Source organism: Somniosus microcephalus, chromosome 8, assembly GCF_052327205.1.
Source record: "Somniosus microcephalus isolate GS21.2 chromosome 8, FLI_Smic_1.0, whole genome shotgun sequence".
NCBI classification, from domain to species: Eukaryota; Metazoa; Chordata; class Chondrichthyes; order Squaliformes; family Somniosidae; genus Somniosus; species Somniosus microcephalus.
Genome location: NC_140994.1, coordinates 166,543,777 through 166,566,032, shown reverse-complemented (window position 1 = coordinate 166,566,032; position 22,256 = coordinate 166,543,777). Strand labels below are relative to the sequence as shown.

Genomic DNA, 22,256 nt, shown 5'->3' with positions numbered 1-22,256 from the left:
AAAATGCAATAATCCTTACTGCCAGAAATCAGTACCTCAACAAGTGAAATAGGTCTGTACCACTGAACATTACATGTAATATGTTGTCCCAGACAATATCCAAGTGACATTTGGCTTGAGGTAAAAGAATTCATGGTAGCCTACCATTTTAACTAGTGATACAAGGATATAAAAATGTATAAGGAAGCAGTTTATTTTTAAAAATAAAAGTATTTCTGTCAATTGATTGAATTGCAAGTTGTTCATTTTTTTCAAAGCAATTGTTACAGAAAGAAAATTAGCAACTCTGAATTTAAAATGTACATATCTTTATAGAATCTCAAAGACACTTCCAAGACTTGAGTAGATGACAGTATTGCATCAATTATTATGGCCTTTCTTCACCACATCATGAAGTATTACTTTGGGGAATTTGTGCTGAATTACCAACAATCAAAGCATCAAATTACTATGGACATTGTGTCAATTTGGGTTTGTTACAAATTTTGGGTCTGCCTTAGGCCATCTCGTGGTTTAGCAACACTGGTCACTCTTGGATGCAGATCCTGCCTTTCTTACATGCAAAATTTCACCCGTACTGCCCAATATCTAGTTATGCAATAGGTGTAACAATAGGCCCTACTTGTTATCTGAACTGGTACCATGTCCATTGCAAGTGCCATTACGTGCATTTCTCCAATCTTCTGATAGGCAGACTGATTAACACTTTGGTGAGACAAGGCCAGATAAGAATAGTTAAGCTGCTTTATTTTAAAGGCAGTAAGTAAGCTTACAGAGTAAGAGTTATAACAAATCTCCCTTACTTCAACTTAACATCAGATTTTCCTCATAAATGATAAGAAAAGAAACACAGTGCTCTGTCCCGGTAAATGGCTAAATCAATATTGCCAACTCGCAAATTTATCATGAGCAACGCGATTTCTGAGTGAAATAAATCATCACTCATGATCTCGTGATGGAACTCCGAAATCTCAGGATTTTTTGGGGCGTGATCACTAGCAAGGCATATCAGTCCTTCTGCGCACACGCACCCATATGGGGGAGCCTGTTAGACCTATTTAGATGATGCAGATTGATTGCTATTTCCCTGTTGTTGATTGGTTGCTATTTCCACATTGCTGATTGGTTGCTGTACTGATGCAGATGATTTACTGCAGTGTCCTGTGTCCTGAGTAGCACACAACTGCTACCTGTGATGCATTGCACCAGTTTGCCCTGCAATCTCAGAGTCATGTTCGGGACCCGGACCTACCCACTCGGTGTGAGAACAGCCTAAGACTGAAGAGCTGGACCTGGAGTTTAGAGCTGGAGCTGGAGCCGGGCAGGAAGCAGAGCCGGAGGTAGGCCCATCCCACCTAGCACCAACAGCCAGAGCTGCGGGCAGCAGCAGGTAACGGTGGAGCTCGGGGTGGGGGTTGAGGCCGCCAAGGGTCTGAGATAGCAGCACTGGAGAGTGGAAGGGATCAGATTGGCGTTGCCCTCATTGGGCCCACTTTGCGGGGAGGAGATTTTCCCCTTTGGAGAAGAAGATTTGCCCACATGGGTCTCTTATAGGGGAGGGTATTTGCCCCCTTTTGTGGGGGGGGGGAGGGGATTTACCCCCATGAGCTCCCTTGCACAATCTTTTTGTGCAGTTCCACTTCACAATAATATTCTTACCAGTGCAATTGGAATAAAATTTGCCCCCATGGGCAGGGGTGAATGGTATGGGCTGGTGCGATGGAGCTCGGGGAATAGCCCAAGCCTGTGTGGGTGCAGGTCACATATCTATATTTTTTTATGTTTGAAAAAAATAGCAACTCATGATTTCTATACCAAATCTCTTGATTTTTAAGAGGGTGGGGCTGGCATCACTGCGAAATGTACTTGCTTTTGGTCAGTCTCAGCATTGATTCAGACCAATGTTTATACTGGGCCTGGTAAGCTTGAATCTTAAGGTAAACTGCCTAGGCCTTACTTTCTTCTCTCTCAAGCTGACCTCTACCTAGCGGAATCTGAACGCCAACTCTCCAACACCTCCTCCTACCTCCACCTGGACCATGACCCCACTACCGAACATCAAACCACCATTTCCAAGACTGTCACTGACCTCATCTCCTCTGGAGATCTTCCCCCTGCGGCCACCAATCTCATAGTTCCCCAACACTGCACAGCCCGCTTCTACCTCCATCCCAAGATCCACAAACAGGACTGCCCTGGTAGACCCATCGTTTCAGCCTGTTCTTGCCCCACCAAACTTATCTCTTCCTATCTCGACTCTATCTTTTCTCCCCTTGTCCAGTCTCTTCCCACCTACATCCGCGACTCTTCGGATGCCCTCCGCCACTTTAACAGTTTCCAGTTTCCTGGCCCCAACCGCCTCCTTTTCACCATGGACGTACAATCCCTCTACACCTCCATCCCCCACCAGGATGGCCTGAGGGCGCTCCGCTTCTTCCTTGAACAGAGGCCCGACCAGTCCCCATCCACCACTACCCTCCTCCGCCTGGCTGAACTTGTTCTCACATTGAACAACTTCTCCTTTGACTCCACTTATTTCCTCCAAATCAAAGGTGTTGCTATGGGTACCCGCATGGGTCCTAGCTATGCCTGCCTTTTCGTGGGATATGTGGAACACTCTTTGTTCCAGTCCTACTCGGGTCCCCTCCCTCACCTCTTTTTCCGATACATTGATGACTGTATCGGTGCCGTTTCCTGCTCTCGCCCTGAACTAGACAATTTCATTCACTTTGCCTCGAATTTCCACCCTTCCCTCACCTTCACATGGTCCATCTCTGACTCTTCCCTTCCCTTCCTCGACTTCTCCGTCTCCATCTCTGGGGATAGGTTATTGACCAACATTCACTACAAGCCCACCGACTCCCACAGCTACCTGGACTACACTTCCTCCCACCCTGCCTCCTGTAAGCCTCTATTCCATTCTCCCAGTTTCTCCATCTCCGCTGCATCTGCTCCGACAATGCCACCTTCCACACCAGTGCTTCCGACATGTCTTCCTTTTTCCTCAACCGAGGATTCCCCTCTACCGTGGTTGACACGGCCCTCGACCTGTCCGTTCTATCTCCCGCACTTCTGCCCACACCCCTGCCCCTCCCTCCTGGAACCACGATAGGGTTCCCCTTGTCCTCACCTTTCACCCCACCAGCCTCCACATTCAACGGATCATCCTCCGCCGTTTCCGCCACCTCCAACGTGATCCCACCACCAAACTCATCTTCCCCTCCCCTTTCAGCATTCCGTAGGGACCGCTCCCTCCGAGACACCCTAGTCCACTCCTCTATCACCCCCAGCACCTTCCTGTGCAAGTGCAGGAAAGTAATACCTGCCCTTATACCTCCCCCCTTCCCACTGTCCAGGGCCCCAAACACCCCTTCCAGGTGAAACAGCGATTTACTTGTACTTCTTGCAATTTAGTATACTGTATTCGCTGCTCACGATGTGGTCTCCTCTACATTGGGGAGACCAAACGCAGATTGGATGACCGCTTTGCGGAACACCTCCTTTCAGTCCGTAAGGGTGGCCCCGAGCTTCCGGTCGCCTGTCATTTTAATTCACCGCTCCATTCCCACTCGGACCTCACCGTCCTCGGCCTCTTACATTGTTCCACGGAAGCTCACCGTAAGCTCGAGGAACAGCACCCCATCTTCCGATTAGGCACTTTACAGCCTTCCGGACTCAATATCGAGTTCAACAATTTCAGATCATAACCTCGGCCCCTATTACATTTTTACTTATATTTTTTATCCACACCTTTGTTTTGGCCCTTTCCCCCTCTTTTTTTTCTCTCTCCCACATGGCAGCTGTCTCCCATTCTGCCAGCGCATTTCACACCTAATCTAGAGCCGTCTTTTGTCTCCACTAGTCCTATCACCATCTCGTCTCGTTTTGAATACCTCTTAATGTCTCTTCACTTTTCTTTTGTTCTCTCCCAGCCCCCATACTGGCCTTTTAATCTATTTCATTTCCTGTGCTTCTTCAGTCTTGACAAAGGGTTTACCCGAAACGTTGATTCTATTTTCTCTCCATGGATGTTGCCTGGCCTGCTGAGTTTTTCCAGCATTTTCTGTTGTTATTCCGAACATATGGGTCTTTGTTCTTTTATTCCTTGTGCTCACAGGAAATGGGAGGAGGGGTTCCACATCTCCCCTCTTGGCTCGGATTGGCGATTAGGGCTGTCAATTTAACTGGCACAACCCTCCTAAAAGTGGATTCTTACCAGACAGCCCATGCTGTGAACACAAGAATAGCACCATCTCCTGTGAATAGCCTACTGGAAGTCTAAAACAAGATAACAAATTACATATTGTCCTAAATTATTATGGATAATAGTTTCAATGGCTATTCCATTAACATACCAATCTCTTCTTTGTTTCAGCAGCTCCAGTATTGCCTTTTGTTAAAAACAACAAAGAGGTGGCAGTATCTTAAAGTCCAGAACTTGATTTCATATCAGAAAGATTTTATAGCTTAAAACAAAAATCCCTCCTGGGTAAAATAGCCAATAATACCTAATTGTGACAGGGTTGTTGTGAACATTGCACTTACTAATTTTCAAAAAAAATTGGTTTAATAAAAAGGAAATTATTTAATAAATATGAAGGTTAAAACTGTAAGATAAGTAGTTCTTTGTTTTAAATGCCCCAATCAAACCCAGTCAAAGTACTGTATTACGATCTTTGTGTTGTGCAACATTTTCAAAATTTGTTGGCAAATGATGTTGTGCCTTGAAAGTAATTTACAATTTGCTGCATGCAAGGGCATGCCAGTGAATGTCAGCTTGTGAATACAAGGTATTGTTGAGCTGTCCAGGCAGTAACAACAAGCAAAGGGTCTCCGCAAGGAGTTGTTATGTGACTTGCGGTCAAGAGAATTAATGCCAGGGCAGCAGGACAAAACAAAAGGGTACAACTGTATGCCACTGGCACCAAGATATGAAACACAACTTTATTCCACCATTAAAAAAAGATTAGTGTCGATAAATCAAAGGCAGCTGGCACAGTCATCCATCAAAAAACACACTGCAGGCACCAACAATACACCCCAGTGTTATAATTTTTTTATGTACATTAAAAGTCTGACATTAACGGTCTACAGTTGTACTTTTCGTCATTTCCAGAAACAGCAACTGCAAACACTCCAACTTACTACTGTCATAAATCAACAGAAACAACTATTTACAGACACTTAAAACATCCCTAACATTTAACTTCAAACAGAATTATACTGACCTGGAAACAAAGCTTTCAATGTTCTTGTAATGATTGCATTAGTTACTATTAAGTGTCCTGATAATAGTTATTTGTTCTCCACTGGCTACATTTTATAATGCTTGTTTGGGCCTTTTTATTTTCAACATGATGCACTGCAAATTTTTCAAACTAAGTTTAGTATTCCAAAAATGTATAAATACGTCAGTCTGTGCTGTGCACTTTTTATTTCCTCAGTCCAGTTTATAACTTGGATAAATAGCTTGGTGTTTAGTGTACTTTCCATAGGTCCAGTTTCCATGTAATGCTTATGCGCAGATCCATGAAAAAATGTTTGCCACTTCAGTTAGTAGTTGAGCCGTTCTGACCACATTGTTTCCCAGATTCAATACCCCACGTGTTGAGTTAGCTGATCTTAGTTGCAGTGGCTGCAAGAGGGCTACAAATTGCCACATTCCCTTGGTGTCGTATTTGACCCAGACATGAGCTTCCGACCACATATCCGGCCATTACTAAGACCACCTACTTCCACCGCCGTAACATCGCCTGTCTCTGCCCCTGCCTCAGCTCATCTGCTGCTGAAACCCTCATCCATGTCTTTGTTACCTCTAGACTTGACTATTCCAATGCACTCCTGGTCGGATTCCCATCTTCCACCGTCCATAAACTTAAGCACATCCAAAACTCTGCTGCCCATATCGCAACTCACACGAAGTCCCTTTTACCCATCATCTCTGTGCTCGCTGACCTACATTGGCAACGCCTCGATTTTAAAATTCTCATCCTTGCTTTCAAATCCCTCCATGGCATTGCCCCTCCCTATCTCTGTAACCTCCTCCAGCCTACAATTCTCCGAGATTTTTCTGCTCCTCCAATTCTGCCCTCTTTTGCCCGATTTTAATCACTCCACCATTTACGGCTGTGCCGTCAGATGCTGAGGACTTAAGCTCTGGAATTCCCTCCCTAAACCTCTCCACTTCTCTACCTCTTTCTTTAAGACGCTCCTTAAAACTCTTTGACCAAGCTTTTGGTCATCTGCTCTCATATCTCATGTGGCTCGGTGTCAAATTTTGTTTAATAATGCTCCTGTGAAGCACCGTGGGATGTTTTACTATGTTAAAGGCGGTATATAAATACAAGTTATTGTTGTTGGATTAGGGACAAGATTAATTAACCAAGGCTTCTACCACTGATCAATATCCAGCTGGGTGTACGCTCATATAGGTGTGGCATAAGGACAGGATTGGGCTCAGTTGTGATGACCTCCATGGTCAAATAACCTACCAATAGTCACCTTCAACGCTCACACATGAATAACGGCCACTTGAATGATGTGCTGCAGGAAGATCAGTGCCTGTGAAACTGTACAAGGAGTCAACACCTTCAAAAGAGAAGGTGCAGGGCAGAGCAAATCAAATTAGGAAGAAAAAAGAAAATTAAGAGAGAAAAAAGTCTACCACAGTCACTGCTAGTTATAATAGCTGGAGATGTTCCCCAATCCTTACCACCTTTAGAGGGCTTACCACCTCCTAAAGTTATTTCCTTGTTGCTACAGCTCTGTGTGTCACTCAGTAGTACTCTAGTTACATAGAATCACATTGTGGCGCAGACCACATAGGGACAATAACACAATGGAAAGCCAATGTTGTTATATGTACCTAAACACAATTCACTATGTATAGCCAATGTTGTTATATGTATGTACTTGGTTGGGTTATCGGGGCAGGGTCCCTTTAAGAGCGTCAGTAGCGTGATGACGTCATGCGTCGGTAGCGTGATGACATCATAGCCCTGCAACGAGGCTGAGCCCCTCAGTCCTCATGGAGAGTGAATAAAGTAACACGCGTTTTTGCTTTTGCTGCAACAAAAGTCTCAGAGCCTGTTGATTTCTAGCGACTCCAACATTGGTGACCCCACTGCTCTTTTGGACGATTCCAAAGACCTCATCCGAAATGGCGACGAATGCCGTTTCCATCAAATTACCCGAGTTTTGGGAACGACAGGTTGCCGCTTGGTTCGCCCAGGCTGAGGCTCAATTTGCACTCCGGGACATCACCGCGGACGACACGAGGTACGACTACATCGTCTCTGCTCTCGGCAGCTCCACCGCGGCCAGAGTCATGAGCCTGCTCGAGAACCCCCCGGAGCTCAACAAATTCGAAACGCTGAAAACGCACGTCTTAGAAATTTTTGGACTCACCGAAGCCGAGCGCGCACACCGGCTTCTCTCTCTACCCGGGCTTGGCGACTCCAAGTCTTCGGAGCTGATGGACCACATGCTGGCCCTCCTGGGCACACACAGGCCGTGCTTCCTCTTCAAGGAACTGTTCCTTCAACAGCTGCCAGGTCAGGTACGGTCGGCTTTAGCCAACTCTTCCAGTACCGATTTCCGCGACCTGGCCAAGGAGGCCAACAAATTTTTCTCCGCCGGGCAACAGTACTGCGCGGCCTTGCTGAGCCCTGCCCCCACCGATACAGCCCAACGGCGGCAGCCCCCAAGCCTCTGCTTCTACCACACGCAGTTTGGCCCCAAAGCCAGGAAGTGCCGGCCCCCATGCAGTTTTCCCGTGTCGAAACAAACAAAAGACCACTCGTCGGCTGCTATGGCTGTCGGCCGTTCAGGCAGTTTGTTATTTATTACGGACACCGACTCCGGACGTCATTTTCTTTGCGACACAGGTACCCAGGTGAGCGTCCTGCCCGCGTCAACCATAGACATGCAAGGGGGGTACCACGGCCCCGTCCTCAAAGCTGCCAACGGCAGTTCCATCCACACCTTCGGGAAACGGAGCGTGGCGCTTTGTTTTGGCGGGCAGCGGTTCACCTGGGACTTTGTCACAGCAAAAGTGTCCACCCCCCTTCTCGGCGCTGACTTCCTCTGCGCCAATGGCCTTTTGGTGGACGTCAAGAACCGATGTCTCATCAACGCTGACACTTTCAGCTCGCTCCCGTGTTCCCTCACCGGGTCCAGCACGACGAAGTTGTCCAGCGCACTCTCGGCCTCCGACGAGTTTTCCCGCCTCCTCGCCGAGTTCCCGGACCTCACGAAGCCCACGTTCTCGTCCGCCACCACCAAACACGGGGTAGAACACCACATCTCGACCACCGGTCCGCCCGTCTACGCCTGTGCTCGGCGCCTCGACCCAGGGAAATTCGCCATCGCTAAAGCCGAGTTCGACACCATGGAGCGCCTTGGCATCATCCGCCGGTCGAACAGTCCGTGGGCCTCGCCCCTCCACATCACTCCGAAACCAGGCGGCGGGTGGCGCCCGTGCGGCGATTACAGGTACCTCAACGACGCTACGACCCCCGACCGCTACCCGATTCCACACATCCAGGACTTTTCCGCCCGCCTGGCCGGGAAAGTGATATTCTCGAAAGTGGACCTCGCCCGGGGTTACCACCAGGTCCCTGTCCGGCCGCAGGACATCCTGAAAACCACGGTGATCACCCCGTTTGGGCTGTTTGAATTCCTCTGCATGCCATTCGGCCTCAAAAATGCCACCCAGGCTTTTCAACGCCTAATGGACACCGTGTTACGGGACCTGACATTCCTGTTCGTATACCTGGACGCCATCCTCATCGCCAGCGCCTCCAGGACGGAGCATGTGTCGCACCTTCGGACTCTCTTCCAATGCCTCAGCCAGCACGGCCTAATCGTCAACCCGGCCAAGTGCCAGTTCGGGCTGTCCTCGATCAACTTTCTCGGGCACCGCATCATGAAGGACGGGGCGGTGCCACTGCCATCAAAAGTGGAGGCCGTGATGGACTTCCCGCGACCCCTCACCGTGAAGGCCCTGCAGGAGTTTTTGGGCATGGTGAACTTTTACCATTGCTTCGTCCCCCGAGCAGCCCAGCTTATGCGGCCCCTTTACGAGGCCCTCAAAGGCAAGCCCGACAAGCTCGCCGTCGACTGGTCCGAGGAGATGGCCACTTCCTTCACGGACACGAAAAGGGCCCTGGCTAACGCGACCATGCTGGCGTATCCGTTACCCGATGCGCCGATCGCTCTCACCACCGACGCCTCGGACTATGCGGTCGGTGCCGTCCACGAACAGTGGGTCAACGGCACCTGGCAGCCGCTCGCCTTCTTCAGCCGGCAGCTCCGCCCCAACGAGTGGAAGTACAGCACCTTCGATCGCGAGCTTCTCGGCCTCTACCTCGCCGTCCGACACTTCCGTTTCCTACTGGAGGCTCGCCCGTTCACAGCGTTCGTGGACCACAAACCGTTGACCTTCGCCATGGCCAAAGCTTCCGAGCCGTGGTCGGCCCGTCAGCAACGCCAGCTGGCCTTCATCTCAGAGTTTACAACGGACATCCAGCATGTGGCTGGGAAAGACAACCCCATCGCCGACTGTCTCTCCCGAGCCGTCGCCAGCGGCGTACACCTCAGCATCGACTACACCCGCATGGCGGCCGACCAGGCCTCTGACCCGGACGTCCAGGCCTACAGGACGGCGGTCACGGGCCTTCAACTAGCGGACGTCGCGTTTGACGATGCCGGCACCACACTCCTGTGCAACGTCTCCGTTGGGCAGCCACGTCCCGTCGTGCCCGACGGTTGGAGACGGCAAGTTTTTGACGCCGTCCATAATCTTTCCCACCCGGGCAGGAAGCCGTCACAGAAGCTGGTGGCGGCTAAGTTCGTCTGGCACGGGCTCAGGAAAGACGTTCGCGACTGGGCCAGCACCTGCGTGGTATGCCAACGCTCGAAAGTGCATCGCCATACTAAGGCCCCGTTGGCGCCTTTCGCGGTGCCCGAGAGGCGGTCCGACCATGTTAACGTGGACCTGGTGGGGCCACTGCCGCCCTCCCGCGGGTTCACCCACTTCCTCACAATGGTCGACAGAACGACCCGATGGCCGGAAGCCGTCCCGCTGTCTTCAACGACGTCCGCCGATGTGGCTCGGGCGTTCATCAGCACTTGAGTCGCTCGGTTCGGCGCCCCATTTGACATTTCCTCCGACCGGGGGCCCCAGTTCACGTCGGAGCTCTGGAACGCTGTCGCCCGAGGCCTCGGGTTGAGACTCCACCGCACCACAGCATACCACCCTCAGGCTAACGGACTGTGCGATCGGTTTCATCGCTGCATGAAGGCCGCACTCCGGGCCAGCCTCCAGGATGACAGTTGGATCGACAGACTCCCGTGGGTCATGCTGGGACTCAGGACCGCCCCCAAGGAGGACCTCCAGTCCTCGTCCGCCGAGCTTGTCTACGGACAGCCGCTGCGGGTTCCCGGGGATTTCGTCCCCAACGCAACGGAACCTTGGTCCGCAGCCCGTCAGCGGTCCGACCTTCTGGACAACACCAAGGTTTTCGCGCCGGTGCCCACGTCGCAGCACGGCCTCCCGCAGTCTCATGTTCCGCTCGACCTTTGTACGGCGGAGTACGTTTTCATCTGCCACGACGCCCACCGGGGACCTCTTCAGCCACCCTACGATGGACCATTCTGCGTCCTGGAAACCGGGGACAAGACCTTCGTAGTGGATGTTGGCGGTAAGCCAGACTGCATTTCCGTGGACCGTCTTAAGCCAGCCCACCTGGATCTGGACCAACCCATTGAGTTGGCACAGCCCCCGAGGCGGGGCCGACCTCCGGTTTCTGCACCCTCAGTCCACCACCGAGCGCCCGAGGTCCCTCCGACGAACCCTCCCGGTCCCCGCCCCGGAATTGAGGAGCCGTTCCGACCGTATGATCCGGCCCCCCCAACGACTGACATTGCCAGTGCTAGTGAATTCTGGGGGGACGTATGTGGCGGAGACCACATAGGGACAATAACACAATGTATAGCCAATGTTGTTATATGTACCTAAACACAGTTCACTATGTATAGCCAATGTTGTTATATGTACGTACTTGGTTGGGTTATCGGGGCAGGGTTCCTTTAAGAGCGTCGGTAGCGTGATGACGTCATGCGTCGGTAGCGTGATGTCGTCATAGCCCTGCAACAAGGCTGAGAACCTCAGTCCTCATGGAGAGTAAATAAAGTAACACGTGTTTTGCCTTTGCTGCAACAAAAGTCTCAGAGCCTGTTGATTTCTAGCGACTCCAACAACATAACATTTACAGCATAGAAACAGGCCATTCGCCCCAACTGGTCTATCCTGGTGTTTATGCTCCACACCAGCCTCCTCCCATCCTACTTCATCTCACCCTATCAGCATACCCTTCTATTCCTTTCTCCCTCGTGTACTTATCTAGCTTCCCCTTAAATGAGTCTATGCTATTCACCTCAACTACTCCTTGTGGTAGCAAGTTCCACATTCTAACCACTCTCTTTGTAAATAATACTCCTGTGAAGCGCCTTGGGATGTTTTACTATGTTAAAGGTGCTATATAAATACAAGTTGTTGTTGTAAAGAAGTTTCTCCTGAATTCCTTATTGGATTTATTAGTGTCTATCTTATATTTATGACCCCTAGTTTTGGACTCCCCCACAAGCGGAAACATCTTCTCTACGTCTACCCTACTAAACCCCTTCATAATTTTAAAGACCTCTATTGGGTCACCTCTCAGCATTCTTTTTTCTATATAATAATGCAGGTGAATTGCTATACTTATTTGGACTGAGATAATCAACCTTTTGTGGGGTTTTCTCTGTTCTCTGTTTTAGAAGGCAGGAGTCACTCTGTTAGAAATATCGCTTAAGATTTGGGCTTGATCGTCTAGTTGGCTTTCAGCCTTGCAACTTGCTACTTTGAACACAGTATTTAAGGCATTTTGTTTAATTTGATTTGCTTGTAATTAATTTCATCCAAGAAATTAATCAAGAAATTAAGAGTATTTTTCCAGTTTGGGAACCTCACTTTCTGATGGATGTCAGAGCCATGGAAAGGGTGCAGAAGTGATTCACTAAGATGGGTTGAGAGGCTTTATGTATGAGTGATGAGAAAAGCTGGGGCTCTTCCTATTAGAACAAAGAAGGTTGCTAGGGGATCTTACAGAGGTGTTCAAAATGAAGAGAGGTTCAGGTAAGGCTAATTGGGAAAAACTATTTCCACTGATCAGTGAGTTGATAACTAGAGGACAGAATTCATTACCAAATGAACCAGCGGTGATTTTGGTCTCTCTACCAGCCAGTTTTACAATGGGAATAAGGCAGTAGGACTAAAATCAGAATAAAATACTTACTATCTTCCCACAAGAGGCCCACCCGCTGCCATTTTCTAGTTGGAGCAGGCAGCAGCCTCATTAGGCCATGAAAATACAATGTAGACTGGACACTGATGTATTTTAGTCCTCCAAAGCATTGCGCCCCTGAGGTGTAAGATTTTTTAGCAGCAGGCATAAATCCCCCCCCCCTCCCTCCACCACCACCACCAAATTGGCCTGGCCCTCCACTTTAATGACCTTTTACCGGTTCCGTTTGGCTCCACGGATGGGCTATTGGACTTCTCACACCCCTTTCAGAATGCGCTGTTAGTTCGTCATTTCCATGCAAATGAGGCCACCCATGAAAATGGTCCAGGCCTTTAGCGAGCTCTGCCCACCACCCGCCCAATGTACGTGCACGTCAATTTCCGCCCCCTCCTCCCCTCCCCACACACAAGTTAGAGGTCAGGTGAATTTCATTTTTTATTATTATCAGAGGGTTGTTAGTACATGGAATGCCCTACTAGAAATAGTGCTGGAAATAGAATCCATAATAACTTTTACAAAGGATGTGGACAAATATTTGAAAAGGAAAATTTTAAAGGGTTGGGGAAATTATCTTTCCAAGAGCTGGCATAGGCATGGTAGGCTGAATGGCCTGCATCTGCACTGAAATATTCTATGATTATAGCTCATAAAAGCTGGACGTGTACTATAAGCTTTTGGAATATGTACTATTGTGATTTTCACTTTTTAAATTAAAAAGTAATATTACCAACATGTAGAAGACCAGGAAATACACATGATCATCTCCTAACATAGGTTACGTAAAAAAATTGAAACCACCTTCACACACTCGTTCACCCCATTTCATGTACATTTATTTAAACTATTTGTTTTGACATTCAAAACATTTTTCTTTGACAGCACAAAGAAAAACAGAGATATTGCGACTTGAACACAACACTTTTTTTCAGATGTGGCAGAATCTCAGATAGCACACATGTTGACTATATCAGCTCCTTAAATAGAAACAACATTAGACATCCTCCAGGGCACGCCCTCATCATATCACGCCTTGTATAACTCCCAGGAACAGCCTTAATGAGAGCATATATAATCTGATACCTCAAGAGATTCTAATTCCTAACTTATAAAGCATGCGGTGATAATTTTTCCAAACATTATGAAAACATGTTTTGTGGTACAGTTGTCAAACCATGTTTATTCTGTACTTCATGCAGTACGAACATGACAGTGGCAATATTGTTTTCCAGAGATAGCCGGCAGTGGCTTTCTGCATTCGTTCGTTCATGATATTGTGAACACACATTTTGGTTGCAAAGAGACTCATCCTATTGCGGTGTGGAACACTGCTCCCCGAAATGCCTGTCGCTAGGAGCAACTGTCACATTGTCCCACCACCTGTTCAGAACTTTTTGAAACTCAAGGCAACGAAGCGTCTTCTAACTGAAACACACACCTCCCTCCCTTCGACAGCTGAAGACTGGAAACCCCCATGCAGCAGTTAGTTGTAACTAAAGATAGCAGGAGTTTGAACAGTCACACGGAGCTCAGTCCACAAGCAGCGCAAAATCTATTTTTTCCTTGAAGGCACCGACAGCTATGGGGAATTGGTTTCCTCGCATCCTATTTCTTTCACCGGCCTCCGCTTTTTATAAAAGAAAAACACCCTAATAAGTTTCCATAGCTCTATATTTATAACTGTTTAAGTCACGAAAGGTCTTGCAGATCTATTTATAATTCCTTGGAATGACTTAAGATCTGAGGTGATTGCCATAAAAAGAATTGAGTTTTTAATCTATCCAAAATTGATGTATTCATGTTCACAATTTTTAAATATAAGCTTGGCCACATCCAGCACTTAAACCCACAAACGTGCTCTCCTTTACAGCAAGTTATTTTCCCTATCCAATTCCCATGTCCTTGTCAGGGATGATATAATTCACTCTTAATTTTATTACAATCAGCTTCTCCAGTCGGTCTCCCGGAACAAAAAGGATGAAATGCTGCAAAGAGCCTGGGGTAAACTGCTGGCCGAGGCTGCGGCTTGAACCGATGTGAGCGGCTCGGAAGGCGAGTGGATGCAGGGGGAGGTGAGCCCAGCCCAGCCCAGCCCAGCTCCACCAACACTCGGCGCTCGCACAGCCCCGCAGTCCAGACAAAGCGACGCACCGAAACCGGGAACCGCTTTGGAAAAATCATTCCCCCCGCCAAAAAAAACCCCCGTCTGACGGCCTCAGCTCTGTAACATGTGCCTCACTCAAACATAATGCAACAGACACAGGGCAAAAGCTGCAGACTCCGCTAATAATGAGGATAGACCGCAAAAATAATCCAAGGGCATTTTATTCACGAGGAAAACCTATTTAGATCGGAAGCTATTACGAATTTCACAGCTCGGTTTCTGAAGAAGCTGTAAAATAATTAGCTGTGGCGCACAGAGCGAGAGAAAGGCGGAGGAGAGGAATCTTCCTACCTGCATGTGTTTTCTGAGCACTGTTTCCCATCACTTCCTTTCATTTAAAGTAAGGCAGAGCTGGTTTTTTGTGTGTGTATTACCAGTGTTGTAATTTCTCCTCTTTGCTTCAGAAGGTCCATCTACTCGCGGGAGCAAGTCAGGTTTTTTTTTACACAAATAGGAGGAGGTTTGAGACTCAAAAGTGATCTGCAAAGCACCGCCTGCCCTCGACACAAAGCGAACCTGGGCAACTGCTGGTGTGCGCTGCTCCCCAAATGGGAGATCCGAGCCCTTCTTATCTGTGGAATCGCGCAGAGAGTGGAAATGGCCAGGCTCCGAGAGACACACAGGAGTCGACGCCGAACCGGCCCACTGGTCCTCGAGTTATTGAAAGTCAACTACTTCCGACTGCGATCTACAATGATCCTGGCAACGGCGCTGCCCATCTCCCCGTCACTGGTTTCCACCGTACGAAATCGATCATTCCCGTGCAGTCAATCCCAGTTCATCAGCCACACCGCCTCGGGAATCGAGACACTGTACAATGCTGCTGCTAATCTTCAGCGACAGGACCAACATTTCTATTATTTCCTGTCAAACTGACTCCCCCCACACAGTCACTTAGTAATCAGAAAACTGATTCTTAATCTGTGACTGGCATAGTGTAAGGTCGACATCGTGCCTTAGGAATGCTTTATAGAGCCTAATAATGTACAGAATAACCCCCTGGTACACTCAGGGTGGATTATAGAACCGTTGTGTTATGTAACATCATTTCATCTGAAACTTTTTTTCAAAAATAGATTAATCAAGTAAATTTAATTCCTACAGGGTTTTTCCATTTCAGCATGGAAACAGTATTTTCTTCATTGGGATCATACATTGATTTTACATGTTTTTAAATTTAAAGATCATAGATCTGGGAATTCCAGTTTGCTTGAAAGACAATAAAATCAAAATCGACTACTTAATGAGAACTGCGATTTTACACCAAAATCCCATTGTATATATACTGGCAGTGAGTTATGCAGTTATAACTGAATAAAACCATTCTTAAGCACCATAACTTGGTCAAGTAGTTAATGAACATCAGAACCTCAAGCAGGTATTATAGGCTCACTGACTCACTGCCAGCACTATATTTTATATATTGTTAAATCTGTTTTTCGCATCTTACGATTGTGCAGTTGGTCCCGAGCATAGTAAACATGGTATGACATATGTGAAAAAGCAGTAACACCGATAGTGGTATGGGGCCGAAGATATACCATTTTAGGTGGCTTATAGTATGGATGAACACATTTTAATAATTCCCTGTATATAATACAAATATTAAAATATCCTCATTATATGGTATATTTTCACTGGCCGTGTTTGCTGTGCAGAGTACCTGCAGTTCTTTGAATTCCTGTGAAATTCATCAGTGAACAACATGCATTTTACATCGAAGGCATTGGTGAATTTCACAATGCTCCCCAACTTTGCTGAAACTCAGCGGCTGAATTTTGCCGGTGCTCAGAATGCGGGTTTCGAGGCGGGTCCGCTGTCAAAATGAAAAGGATTGACAGCGGGGCGGTATCCTACTCTAAACCTGCCTCCTTGTAAGTTATAGAAACATTACATTGATAATGAGAAAGACACCCGAGTGACTACCCTTGTGACTATTTGTGTGGGATCTTTCTTTTTCGGGTGCTTCTACATCGTGCTAACCCTGTGGCTTCAGCAGAGGTACAGGCAGCCTCTTCATCTCCATGCTGCACCTGCTTAGACGCCTTTGGCGGTTGTCCTCTGGGTTTTGGAGCCAGTGACGGCCAGCCAAAGTCTGTGCTTGCGCAGACTCGGCCATCACTGTCCAGAGCGGCATCTGGGGCTCTGACCGAGGGGTTGGCAAGGGGGTGGAAGTCAGAGCACTTGGAGAGGAACCTCCACTTCCATGTCCCCTCCCACCATCATCCCCCTCATGGGCCACCCGCACTTCCCTGCTAGCAAGTAGCTGGAGAGCACCCTGCTGCTCTTCAGTGGGGCCATGAAGGCCCACCTCTATGCTGACATCCCTCCTACAAAGGACGTCTATGAGCCTCTGGTTTCTCTCCTCCATAGATGCTCATTTCTCCTCCATAGAAGAAGCATCTATTTTGAAGAGAAACCATGTTCTCATGCGACTGGCACCGTGTCTCCTCCATGCAGGTGGCCATCCTATCCATGGCGGAAGCTATAGTTGCCAGTGAGTGCACCACGGTGTTGCTCATGCTGGAGATGGACTCCTCCATTCTCTGCACACTTGCAGTCACCGCGGTTGCAAAACCAGTCAGAGCCCCCTGCACTTGTTCCTGCAGCTCCAGGGTCGCCCTCTTCCTGGATGGCCCCCGAGGCTCAGCGTCTGCATGCAACTGAGCAGAGCTAGGAGACTCCTGCACCCTCCGACGAGGAGTCTCCACTGCTCTCAACATCTCCACCATCTGCTGCTGCTCAGTTGTGATCTGTGAGACACCAAGTGACAACACTACTCTATCTCACGACAGACCCACCGAGGTGTGCAGCTCTGTGCTGGTGCTGGGTTGCGTGTCTGGGGCGATGCTGCGCCCTCAGAGGCAGGAGGCTCCTCTGAGGAGACTTCTTGCTGTTCCTCCTGGACGGGGGGGGGGGGGGGGGGGAGAGAGCTCTTCATGGACCTGTGGGAGAGTGAAGACATCAGTTAGATATACAGGATGTCTACTGCAGACAGATACCATTATCCACATGATGAGCATTCATTTTGTCTGTACATCACACCCATATGAGTGACTGATGAAAGGCATGCAATTGTATATAAATTCATTCTGTCACCAGCTTCTTCAAATGAGCCCCTCTCTCCGTCCCCCACTTCCGGAATGTCCACCACTCTCCAGTGCTGCCTCCTCTGCACTCGCCAGATATGACATGATTTGTTGAGGGCCTCCTCCCATTCTCTCCCTCTCCCTCTTATTGTGGGCACTCTTTTCCTGCAAGGAGGGAAAGAAGAGAAGGTTGAGTGAGAGTGATGCAATGAGTGTAAGGAATAGAATGGCATAGAGCTTTACAGGGAGACTTTGATGGAATGGGTTGCCAATACCAACTTGCCTCCTTTTGTGTTGTTAGTTGCTGTCATTGCATTATGATGAAGCTGAGTGTGAGGGCTGCATAGTAAGATGGTGACCTGATAATGTAGACAGAGATAGAGGGACAGATGAAGGCACAAGGGATGTTGGGATGAGTAACGTTGTGTAGGAGTGGAAATGTAGAGTGGTGGGGATGTGATGACAGGCACAGCAGCATCAAGGTAATTGTGGCTTTATACTCAGTTTTCCTGATCTTACTAGATCATTGAACCTCTTCCGGCACTGCACCCAGGTGTGAACCACCACTGACAGCCCCGTAACCTCCTGCACTATCTGCAGTCACGCGGCCTTCGTCTTCTGGGGAGTCCTCTTCCTGCCATCCGTAGGGAAGCGAACCTCCCTATGTGCTCTCACTCCCACCACAAGATGATGGAGGGACTCATCTGAGAAGCGAGCTGCTGCTCTTTGGCGCTGGAAGCTCATAGTTCAGAGATGCAAACACTCACAGCACTGAATGGCATGAAATTGCAACTGAGACTAAATGGGGCCATGGCCCCTTTAAATAAATCAGCAATAATCGCGTCATCCGGTGATGTTACCAGACCCACACCTTTTAATTGGGCCGGGAAATGCGCAGGGTGGGCCTAACAAGGCCCATTAGGGCAAGATCATCTTTATTGACGGGATCCATGCAGCAGCGGGGTCGACCCCCACCGCCGACCTATCCCGTCTTGAAGGTAGGCGAAATCGTGGCCTAACTATTTACATCAATCAAATGTCTCCACAGAATGGCAGCAATGTGGATATTCTAGTTCAAAGCACAAGATCAAAAAGAGGAAGGGAACAGAACAAGACAACCCCCGACCCAGTAAAAATCACAGAAAATCCAGGTAAACTCCAGCACTGTGAATATAACCTGTACCAGGAATTGTTACTGGCTTAAACAAAATGTTCATCGTACAAAATAAGTTACAATAGCTTATTGAGATTGGCTGGAAAAAATACAAAACCATTTAATATGGTTAGTTTTCTTTTGGCTCAGTTGGGGTAGCACTCTTGCTCTAAGGCAGGAAATTGGGCGTTTAAGCTTCATTCCAGGGGGTAGATCTTGACTTTGAGCGATAGTGTTTAGTAATGGAAATAAAAATCGAGAGATATATAAAACGGACTGCTGATTTGCTTATTTTACACTATTGCACAAAGTCAAGATCTCCCCCCAGGACTTTAGAACTTAATCAAAATTAACACATCAGTGCAGTACTCAGGGATCACTGCATTGTCAGAAATGATGTTCTTTGCATGAGATGTTAAACCAAGATCCCATTTCCATATTTAGATGGATTTTAATATATGAAGAAGATCAGGGAAGTATCTGTCCAACATGCTCCTTCAATCAACATCACAAGAAACATATTTTACTGGTCATTCACCTCATTGCTCTTGATGTGATTTGGCTGTGTGCAAAATGGCTGCCATGTTTGCCTACACTGTAGTTCATTGTATATGAAGCATTCAGAGATATAACAAGGGGCTATTTAGATGAAAATCTTTCCCAATAAATAGTAAAAAAACGCAATCTTTAGACTGCTGAATGAAATTTTTTATCTATCTGGGCCAACCAGTTTTATAAGTTTTCAGCTCCTGCACTGTGACACTGGAACAAACAGTAATGGTACAGTAATAAAGTTACTCAAACTTCAGGAGTAGCTTGATCGCTGTAATATTAACCCTAGACTACTCAAATAAGCACTTAAATAAATTTTGATGAAAAATAACATTTTTGAACATGAAATCTGCTCCCAATCTCTCTTTTTCCATGCGATAGCAAAATACTGCAGATGCTGGAAATCCGAAATAACAACAGAAAACGCTGGAAAAACTCAGCAGGCCAGGGCAGCATCCGTGGAGAGAGAAACAGAGTGAACGTTTCAGGTTGAAGACCCTTCATCAGAACACTGTCTTTTTCTCTCTTTTTCCATTCTTGATTCTATTTTCTTGATTCTATTTTCATTTTTACCTTCTATTTATTTCCGATCTAATTCATCAATCTGGTTCTTTTTCTAACTTTAAAATCTCTCCCCAACTGTACATTTTGAAAGTGGGAACAACCTTCAAGGAAATACTTAGGCCTCGATTTTTTCATTGGAGGCGGGTTGGGTGCGGGTCAGGTGGTTTCCGGCTTCCAGTCCTGCCCCAACTGCATCCGGCCCACAGACGTGATTTTACGTTGAATGACCTTGTTAAGCCTGCCCTGCAAGCTTGCTGGCCAATTAAGAGGAAGCCGGTCAGATGATGTCATTTGATGATGCATCATCTGCTGGTTTTCTTAAAGGGACCACGCACAATTTTTTTGACAGCTGATTTCTCAGTGTTTGACAGCACTGAGGTGCTACAAACACTGACAATCACTGCACGAAGGTGAGCTCTTGCACCCAGGCTCTCCAATGACTCCCTCCATAGGCTGGAATAGATGGTAGCTGCAGGTGAGGTGACAGAAGCGATCTGTCACTGGTGAGAGAGGTTCTCCCAATGAGGTGACACTGGATATGGATTTCAAAACTTGTTACCTCAAGAAATGTGTAAATGCATTAAAAATGAATTTTCCAATATTTTCTTACCTCTGAGACTCACCAGTGCACCATTGGATCCTTCACACCACTTCTGCAGCTGTCATCAATCCAGAAACATTACAGCAGACTCACAACACGCCACACTTACCTGGCGTGGTGTCCGAATGTTGGGAATCCCGAGACAGAAGCGGCAAAATTGAAAAATAGCCTGTCAACTAATATTAACTACCTGTTAACAGGCAGGTAATTGGCTTTAATCCTCTTCCCACCACTAGGTGTTGGGTCCATGCGCAGATCAGGGACCTGACACTTGGGAAAATTGTTTGGAGGCAGGTTGACGGTGGGATCGGAACCCGCCATCAAGCAAAACGATTTTAACCTTTAACACGCCTCCAAACCCACCCTCTCAGTGCCGATAAAATCGCGGCCTTAGTTTTCATCATCTGAAAGCCAGTTTTAGGGATTGACTTTTCAGCCAACCAAAAACTGAAAGGGGAGAATAATCACAACAGAGATATGAGCGGGTCACTGTACCATGTGGTTTTGACGCTATGGGGAAGATGTGGAGGCCATCAGCCCTGTGGGAATGGGGTAGTAGTACTCCGAAAATGATGGGGAATGACTTACCACCCTGTTTCTGCCAACCGTGTAGCCATCCCTATCTTCCACAGGGTCCAATGGTGGGTAGCTGGAGCACCCACCTGAGTCAGGTGGTAGGCTCTTTTCATATGCAGATTGGGTCCTATGATGTGCATTGAACCTGGATCAGCATTTTAAGACAGTACTGGGCGAAGTGGCGCTGTGCACACTTTGCACAGTATCAAGAGGTGGTCCAGCTTACGAGGAGCCCAGCAGGTAAGTTTAAAAAAATGTTTTATGGGCCGGGTAGGAGCAAGAGCGGGAGTGTTCCTCCAGGCTCCATAAAATCAACTTGTGCCACTGCTGCACTGGTTCCCCACCCCCGTCCACCCTCTGCCCCTCCCAAGAACAGATATCCTTCCCAGACCTACCTAAGTGCCTGTTTTGTTTACACTGCACATCCAGATCCCAGTGTCCATTCCGAATGAAGTGGAATTTTATGCTCCAACACAAGAGAAAGAAGATTACCTATTTGAACCAAAGTTCATCAAATACCATCACCTCCAAAGCACGAGGCTGAAAAACATCTCAGGCTGGATTTCCCTCCTTTTGCAGGGAGGATCAGGATGGGACTTCCATTTGCCACTCCTAACCCAGCATGACCCTGACTCAGTTTCCTGGGATGGAGCTGTTTATCTGTACAAGGCAGGCTCCTGGTGACATCCTTGTATCAAGAGGAAGCCTGCCACTGCCGAAGAGGGAAATGCAGGTGGGGCTGCCGCAGGACATCCGCTGGAACACCAGAGGAGTGAAGGCCACTTAAAGAGGCAAAAGAGCCCCAAAGAGCAGCACATTGATTGACTGAACCAAGGCTGAAGAAAGGTAAGATTGTGGGGTCCTCTCCCTCCAAAAGGAGCATCAGTGGACTTTTCTCTGCTACTCTAGGGACACTTGTCCTGGCATCACTGATGCAGTAGTAGTGGAAGTTTGGGAAAGCAGGCCCATTACTGGGCCCTGCCTCCGCACCGTCATTTACATGCACTAGAGTGGTGTAGGAGTGGCGAGCAGCCTTCCTTGCTGGAGCAAGGGATAAAAGTCTTGGTTGGGGCAGAAATTCAATAATAGGCCGTAAGGTTTTCTGCCTTACTGTTATTCTTCCCATTATGTGGAACAGTTTAAAAAGAGAGTACTTGGAGATACTGCTAAAAATAGACTCATGAGCTCTAATACCTAGCTTCAATTTCATTGA

General features: G+C 47.8%; 1 protein-coding gene across 1 annotated transcript in view; it reads right to left on the bottom strand.

Annotated features, from left to right (window-relative positions):
- Positions 1-15,810, bottom strand: part of neurl1b (neuralized E3 ubiquitin protein ligase 1B) — a 70,515-nt gene extending 54,705 nt beyond the window's left edge. The window contains exon 1 of the mRNA XM_085995330.1: positions 14,800-15,810. Coding sequence (XP_085851456.1) covers positions 14,800-14,830 — 31 coding nt within the window. The 5' untranslated portion in view covers positions 14,831-15,810. The remainder of the gene's footprint in view (positions 1-14,799) is intronic.
- Positions 15,811-22,256: the final 6,446 nt, after the last annotated feature.